Genomic DNA, 8737 nt, shown 5'->3' with positions numbered 1-8737 from the left:
CCCCCCTAATAGTACACAGCTGTACCTCTTTCAGCCAAGATGTTCCAATGGCCCGGGTGACAGGAGGGCTGACTGCAAAGCCCGGGGTCCGGCTTCCGCGGACCGGAGCAAGACCCGGAAAGCGGGCTCCCGACCGGACCCCAACAATCAGTCAATATGTGAAAAGTTTTCTCTGCAAATATGTTGTTCTAAATCCCGTGGGCTGTTTTGTGGTCTATGATATAGCCCCATTAATGTGGTCATACCTTCCTTATTGGACTTATTGGATGAGATCGACTTCCCTTTTTTTCCAGTTCTGATGAAGGGTCTTGGCCTGAAACGCCACTGTTTATTCTTTCCCACAGATGCTGCCTTGTCTGCTGAGTTCTGCCCACAGTTTGTGTCTGTTGCTCGGATTTCCAGTAACTGCATATTCTCTTATTTCTCAGCCTCACTGGACAAGTTCTCCAGATGTCCTGGCAGAGCACTGTTGTGGTATTTTCGATGGCTAGGAACACCACTCATCCTCCTTTAATCCCTCCCGATCTGTCACTTCAATAACAACAGAACCCCAGAACACTGAACTGCCAAACTTGCCCCTCCTGCACCAGTCTCACTGTTGGCTACAAGATCATAATTCCAAGTGTTGGTCCATGCTGTGAGCACATCTGCCTTTCCTACAAAACTTGCACTGAAATTATATAAAGCTCAGGACATTTGTTCCACAATGCTCAGTCTTTTGATTCCAGACTTTGTCTGATGTCTTAACAACGCCCATCTCCACAGTCTCCCCACTATCAGTTCTGGTTCTCTGGTTCCCATCCTGTTGCAAAATTCACTAGTGCTAGAAGGGTAGAGTTAAGACGAAGATTGCTGGGGTGAGTTTTGTCTGAGCAGTTATGGCAGAAAGCAGGAGTCAGTAAGACCAGGTCTAGTAATAAGGATAGCCAGGGACATTAGAGAGGCTAGGAAAGGAATACTCAGTTACACTCAGTGCCTGTTTTGTTAGCTGCCTCCTGTGCCTAATAAAGTGACCACTAATAAGGTATGTTCATTGTCTTCTGCTGCTGTAGCCTGTCCATCTCTAGGTTTGATGTGTTGTACATTCAGGGCTGCTGTTCTGTACACCACTGTTGTGATGCATGGTCACTGGAGTTACTGACACCTTCCTGTCAGTTTGAACAAGTCTGACCATTCCCCTCTGACCTCTCTCATTTACAAGGCATTTTCACCCACAGAACAGCCACTCACTGCATGTTGTCGTTACAGGAGGCACCTAATAAAGTGGCCTCTGGGTGTATATATGATCTCTGATCACACCCCATCTAGTGGCTTGTGAACATCACTTTTCAGAATCAGATTTAATATCAGCAACATATTCTGTGAAATTTATTGTCCTTGCATTAGCATTACAGTGAAATGCATAATAATAGAGAAAAAAAACCCTGTGAAATACAGGGAGTAAATATATTAAATTGTTAACTTAAATAAGCAGTGCAGAAATAAAATTAAAAACAGTGGTGTGATAGTGTTCATGGGTTCAATTTCCAGTCAGAAGTCAGATGGCAGAGGGGAAGAGCTATTCCCGAATCACTGAGTGTGCGCGTTCGGGCTCCCGTATCTCCTCTCCGATGGTAGCAATGAAATCAGGGCATGTCCTGGGGTGATGGAGCCATCTTTTTCAGGCATTGCTCCTGGATACATCGGAGGCTGGTGCCCAGGATGAAGCTGACTAAGTTTACAACTCTCTGCGGCACCAATCCCCCATCCCCCGCATTACCGGTTGGCGATGCCAGTTAGAACGCTCTCCGTGGTACAGAAGTACTGTGGGGATCACTTCCAGATTCACAGAAAGCACTCCGCGTTACTTTTGCAAATTCTAGCAAATTTACTGTATCGCTAGAAACATTTGCTGTCTGTACATATCTTTCAAAATAATAACAGCCAGAATGAAACTTAACTTGAAATCTTTTCATATTTATAGTTTATTAAATATATCCAAATCAAATACTTCAAAAACAAAGACAATAATCTCGTGGTCTACGTTATAAATATCAATAAATAAATGCAATCGTTTTTAAATATTTCTAAAAGTTGAATTAGTCAAAATAAATATAAATAAAATTAAACACTGTAAATAACATTTTGCAAATAATTGCAAACATACAACTTCTTAAGTTTACAATGTCATTTCTTTTACAGATTAACCTCTGTAACTTTTACAATTGTACGACCAAATGCTGAACTAGAACGTTCATACTTTAAGGCGGTTACTGCCTCTGTTTAACCATATTTTACACGTTGCACGGGTAATGGAACTGGAAAAAATTGCAAACTCCCAAGGTGACTTTGCTCTGACCACTTTACGTGTGGCATATGTGTGCCAGTAGGAACAAGCTTTTTTATCAGTCGCGAACAAAACGTGCACTCCAAATACTAAAAGGATAATTTAAAAAAAAATCCGGGTGTGGAGCAGAAATCACGGAGAGAGGTTGGGCTTGCATGTGCAACCAATTTCGTAATGTTATCGCTCTTTTGTTTCTCTCACTCCACCTAGTTATTCATCACTGGGAAATAAATAGATAAATAAATAAACAAACAAACAAATAGATCGTGGTATATATAAAAAGTAGTTCTGCCAATTCTCGCGGTGAGCCCCCTTTCACAGACTCATAAAGCGAAGAGCTCGGGCTGATTTCTCCATGAACCGGACAAAGTCTCGCAGGATGACATTCGCATTCACTTGTCTGTTCCACTCTGTTGTTGTCACTAAGCCTAAGGCAGATGATTCCATCTCGCTCTCGCTCACCGTACTGATGCCAAACTCGACATTTAACTGAACTATAACGAGGACAGCAGGGCTTGTGACTTGAGTCTCCATAGTTTCAGATGGGTTTGCCGCAGCCATAATCGCGCCGCTTCGTTTACACTTACCTGGTGCATTATCAGTTCCGCGAGGCGTTGGGTACTGGACCGCATCCATATTATTTGTTCACTTGAACGCACGATGGATGTTTCCACCAGCAATAAGAAAGGGTTGTATTTATGGAGGCCTTTTGCAATCGCTTTCAGGCACGTTTCCTAAACAGGAAAAATACTACAAGTAAGAAATCATCTTGGCTCGGGCTCTTCAGTTTTGACGACTTGTAGCTGAATTTATATGCATTCTCGAATTCTCGTTTGTAAAACTGACAATCTTGCCGGGTTGTGCAAATCGATTTAAACGCTGCTTTGTTGGAACCTAACTATCGTAAACTACAAACGAAATGCCTACTCCTTTTTGTTTTCCCTGGAGGTACACTTTTCCACAGACTGAAATGCCCTACTTTACAAGGAAACGGCTGCTCCGTCGGGCTTCACTCACCTTATGGAAACTGATCTTTGTACATCGGTCCTGAGATCGGATCTGCGGAAGGTTGAAGTCGTGGGTGAGCAGCGATCCCTGGTCCCCGTCACAGAAGGAGAAATACTCACACAGCTGCGGGACGGGGGGACGGGAGGGGTGGAGAGAGATCAGACAGCGAATAAGTGAGCTGCAAAGACCAGGACAAAGTCTGCGGGGCGCCACCCCCTCACCTCCTCGTACTCACTCACCTGAGCATCCCGGAGCTCGGCCGCTGAGCTCTGGATCTCCAGCGCCAGGGAGTCGCAGGTTGCGCAGCCCGGGGCGGCTGCAGCGGTCCGCTCCGTCAGCGGGAAAGTGGCGACTCCTCCACAGAGCACCAGGAGTAGAAGGTAAAAACCTGCAGGGAAAGAGACAGAACGGAATAAGAATTCCCGCTTCCTGCAACCGCTCCGAAATGTGTTGAACTGATAACCGGAAGCTTTATTCACTGACTTTCAGCAAGTCCCATGTTGTCCTCCCCGTACAAAGGTGTTCGATCTTTAACTCCCCAAGCTACATTCTCCCCACTATTTATTAATCGCCCCCTTTGGGGAAAATCCAGTTACTAATGTTTTTTTCGCAATGTTTGTGTTACAGCACCTATTAGTCACTGTTGGATTCTTCCTTCCCATGTGGCTGTCCTTCCGCTACGTTGAAGATGGCTTCCACTCCAGTTCTCTTCCTTCTGACGTGATCGATCAGGATAATCGTGTTTGATCGGCGTGATTGTCAAACGTGGAAATGCCCAGTGACGATACCAATCGTTCACCTTCCATAACCGCGAATGGAGCCCGCAATATTACGAAACCCTTTAATTAAATTTTGAGAACTGATCACTCTTATAGACAGAAAAGAGTCACTGCAAAATCACTACACCCAACAAAAATAATGTTCTAGTATGAAGGAACAGGAATCGGAATCTAATTGCTTATTATCGATTACATGTTTATGGTTTGAATTTAAAATTATCAATGAGTCTCGGTTCAAACTTCCTGATCGTGCTGTACAGTTCCATGAAAAAGTATTCAGCACCCAACTCTTCGTTCACATTAATCAATATTACAAGCAGGGATTTTGATTAATTGACAATTCTTATTTGAGAATCACATACACCTTTTTCATAATGAATTTCAAAAAAAGGGTTAATTGCAAAGCATAAAAAACTAAAATTTCAAAAACTGAAATGTCAGTAGTTTGAATGTATTCATCCCCTTTGCTGAGCACTTAGTTGAACCACCTGTCACAGCTATTGCAGCCAATAGTCTTTTTGGGTAAGTCTCTTTCAGCTTTGCAGAAGATTTACCTATTCCTCCTTACAGGTTTGCTCAAACTGTGCCAGGTTAATTGGGGATTGGCTGTGACCAGCAATCTTGAGGTCTTGCCAGAGACATTCCATTGGATCAAGATCAATACTGAACTGGCCCACTCAGGAACATCCGTTTTACTCATTTGAAGCCACTCCATGGTTGCTCTGGCAGTGTGCTTCCGATCATTGTCCTGCTGAAAGACAAACATTCTCCCCAGTTTTCATTTTCTGGCAGACGCCAGCCAAATTTTATGCAGGATCTCTCAACATTTAGCAGCTTTCATGTTCCCATCTATCCTGACCAGATTTCCAGGTGTTATTGCTGAAAAGCATTCCCATAGCACGATGTTATCTTCACCATACTTTACAATAGGGATGGTGTTACCTGGCTGATGCACAGTATTAGATTTATGTAACACACACCACTGAATAAAAGGCTTATCCTTGCCCATGAAGACTTTGCAATATACAGCCAAAATGTGGAAGAAGGTCTTATACTAAAATGGAACTTTTTAACCTCAAAGGAAAGTGGTATGTGTAGTGTAAATCTAATACTACACTGGAGCCAGGTAACACCATCTCTAGCATAAAGTGTGTTGGTAGCATCATACTATGGGAATGCTTTTCAGCAGCAGGAACTGGAGATCTGGTCAGGATCGATGACCAGAGAGATCCTGGATAAAAATCCTCATAGCTTCTGCCAGAAAGCTTAATCTGGGGAGAAAGTTTGTCTTTCAGCTTTCAATGACCCAAAGCACAGAGCTAAAGCAATCATGGAATGGCTTCAAGTGAAGAAAATTGATGTCGTTGAGTGGTCCAGTCAGAGTGCTAACCTCTACTTGATAGAGTGTCTCTGGCAAGACTCTAGGATTGCTGTCCACTGCCACTCCCCAACTAACCTGGCACAGCGTGAGCAATTTTGCAAGGAGGAATGGGGAAATCTTACTCCATCCCATTGTGTAAAACTCAGAGACCTATCCAAAAAGATTACCGGCTGTAATACTTGTGAGAGGTGGTTCAGATAAGTACTGAGCAAATGGGGATGAATACTTTTGAACTGCTGACATTTGAATTTTGCATTTTTAATTTTTCATGCTTTATAAATTTCCCTGCTTTTTGGGTTCTACTGTGAAGAAAGGAGCATGAGATTCACAAATACAAATTCTCAGTTAAATTGATTGAAATCCCTGGTTGTAATCCTGATTTATGTGAACAAAGGATTGGGCATTCAATACATTTTTGAGGTACTGTATATGGTTATAAAGACTTGTTCAATGATGTAAATTATAATATTTTAATGTATTAAATATATTACAACAAACAGTAGTTTCATTACTATGCTGGAATTTTGACTAATATGTTTACATTATTGTCATAACATTTCCTATGTTTCTAACATGTTTGTATACTTTTACTAAGAATCACAGAAGGAATCTATTGAGTGGATTCTCCATAAAGGATGAAAAAGAGCAAATCAGTCTAATTATGGCATCTAACATATTTATAGCCTTACATGCTTTATATGTGCAGACCAATTATAAGCTAATAATTTCTATGTCTTCACATTCTCAGGATAAAGATTTCCCTCTAGATTTTCTACCATTTATTTTAATATTAAGTCCCTTCATTTTGATTTATTAAAAAGTCTGTTTTCCCCTTTTCCTCCATCAATACCTCATTGATTTTATGCTCAAAATATATGAAATAATGGATGTGGACTATTTACCTCTTGCTGCTGTTCTGCTATTGAAGTAACTAGACTCAATGAAGGACTTGTTTCTGTGCATAATCAAATGTTATCTTTAAGTTCAAGGCTTATCTTTGACTTATTATTATCTTCCTGCACCCTCTCCAGATCCCTTCTTGTATCCTCTGTTTTAGCTTGGATTTCAATGGCTCATTTTGTAGCTCATGTTGTTCCATTGTTTAAAAAAGGTTCTAATAGTAATCTGGGAAATTTTAGTCTGGTAAGTTTGATGTCGGTTGTAGGTAAATTATTGGAAGGAGTGCTAAGAGATAGGATCTACAAGTATTTAGATAGACAGGGACTTATTAGGGAGAGTCAACACGGCTTTGTGCATGGTAGGTCATGTTTAACTAATCTATTAGAGTTTTTTGAGAAGGTTACAAGGAAACTGGATGAAAGGAAGGCAGTGGATGTTGTCTACATGGACTTCAGTAAGGTCTTTCACAAGGTCCCACATGGGAGGTTAGTTAAGCCGATTCAGTTGCTAGGTATACATGGTGAGGTAGTAACTTGAATTGGACATTGGCACAATGGGCGAAGTCAGAGACTGGTAGTGGAGGATTGCTTCTCTGATTGGAGACCTGTGACTGGTGGTGCGCCACAGTGATCTGTGCTGGGTCCATTATTATTTGTCATCTATATGAATGATCTGGTTGATAATCTGGAAAATTGGATCAGCAAATTTGCTGATGACACAAAGATTGGAGTTGTAGTGGACAGTGAGGAAGGTTTTCAAAACTTGCAGAGAGATCTGGACCAGCTGGAAAAATGGAATGAAAAATGGCAGATGGAGATCAATACAGACAAGTGTGAGGTATTGCACTTTGGAAGGACAAACCAAGGTAGAACATACAAGGTAAGTGGTAGGGCACTGAGGAGTGCTGTAGAACAGAAGGATCTAGAAATACATATATAAAATTCCCTAAAAGAGGCGTCACAGGTAGATAGGGTAGTAAAGAAAGCTTTTGGTACATTAGCCTTTATAAATAAAGTATTGAATATAAGTGTTGGAATGTCATGGTGAGGTTGTATAAGGCATTGGTGAGGCTGAATTTGGAGTGTTGTGTGCAGTTTTTGTCACTGAATGACAGGAAGGATATTAATGAGGTTGAAAGAGTGCAGAGAAGGTTTACAAGGATGTTGCTGGGACTTGAGAAACTGAGTTACAGGGAAAGGTTGAATAAGTCAGGACTTTATTCCCTGGGGCATAGAAGAATGTGGGGAGACTTGATAAAGGTATATAAAATTATGATGAGTAAAGACAGAGTGAATGCAAGCAGGCCTTTTCCTCTGAGGCTAGGGGAGAAGATAACCCTAGCACATGGATTAAGGGTAAATGGGGAAAACTTCAAATGGAACATTAGGGTGGGACTTCTTCACACAGAGAGTGGTGGGAATGTGGAAATAGCTGCCAGATGAAGTTGTAAATGTGGGCTCACTTTTAACATTTATGAAAAACTAGGACAGGTACATGGATAAGAGGTGTTTGTAGGGATATGGGCCAGGTGCAGGTCAGTGGGACTAGACAGAAAAATGGTTTAGCACAGCCAAGAAGGGCCAAAAGGCCTGTTTCTGTGCTGTAATCTTCTATGGTTCTATGGCTTTAACGTCATGGACCACCAATTCTCCGGATTCTTATTAAAAGTGAGCAAAATTCCTGTGATTGTCTCCTTCAAATCCTCCATGTAACTTCTTGTAAACATCAAATGAGGTGAATCAATCTTATTAGCAAATTTATGCAGACTTGAACTGATCCGTGCCCCTCTATATTAACTTTAATACTTCATAATTATTTTTAAATTCATAATTATTTCCAGTAGTTTTCCCAATACACTACAGAGATTAGACAACGTTCCCCATTTTAGAATCATTCAGAAATTCAGTAGGCATGGGATCAAGGGGAACTTGACTGCATGAACTTGGATATGGCTTGATCATTGAGGGCAGAGGGTTGTGGTAGATGGAGTGCATTCTGCCTCGAGGTCCAGGACTAGTGCTGGTTCACAGGGTTTTGTTCCAGTACCTTGCTCTTTGTGATTTTTATAAGCAACTCGCATAAGGCACTGAAAGGGTGGGTTCCTAAGTTTGTAGATGACATGAAGTTGTGGATAGTGTAGAAGATTGTCATAAATTATACTGGGATGTTGACAGGATGCAGAGCTGCACTTAGAAGTGGCAAATGGAGTTCAATCTAGAGAAGTGTAAAATGATGCATGTAGGAACATCAAACTTGAAGACAGAATACAAGGCTAATGGTAAGTTTTTTTAAAAGTGTGGAGGAACAGTGGGCTCCTGAGGTCCAACTCTGTAGATGCCTCAT

The 8737-nt window shown here is 41.5% G+C and overlaps 1 protein-coding gene across 1 annotated transcript; it reads right to left on the bottom strand.

Annotated features, from left to right (window-relative positions):
- Positions 1 to 2641: 2641 nt before the first annotated feature.
- LOC132395057 (interleukin-6-like) lies at positions 2642 to 8737 on the bottom strand. Its single transcript, XM_059971370.1, has 5 exons — positions 8722 to 8737; positions 3574 to 3722; positions 3344 to 3457; positions 2914 to 3060; positions 2642 to 2815 (listed from the first exon to the last, which is right to left on the bottom strand). The coding sequence occupies exons 1-5, from the start codon at positions 8735 to 8737 to the stop codon at positions 2642 to 2644; spliced, it is 600 nt and encodes a 199-aa protein (XP_059827353.1).

Source organism: Hypanus sabinus, chromosome 6 (genome assembly GCF_030144855.1).
Source record: "Hypanus sabinus isolate sHypSab1 chromosome 6, sHypSab1.hap1, whole genome shotgun sequence".
In the NCBI taxonomy this organism is placed as follows: Eukaryota; Metazoa; Chordata; class Chondrichthyes; order Myliobatiformes; family Dasyatidae; genus Hypanus; species Hypanus sabinus.
The sequence above is the reverse complement of the archived record's forward strand: the minus strand, read 5'-3'. Positions and strand labels throughout refer to the sequence as shown.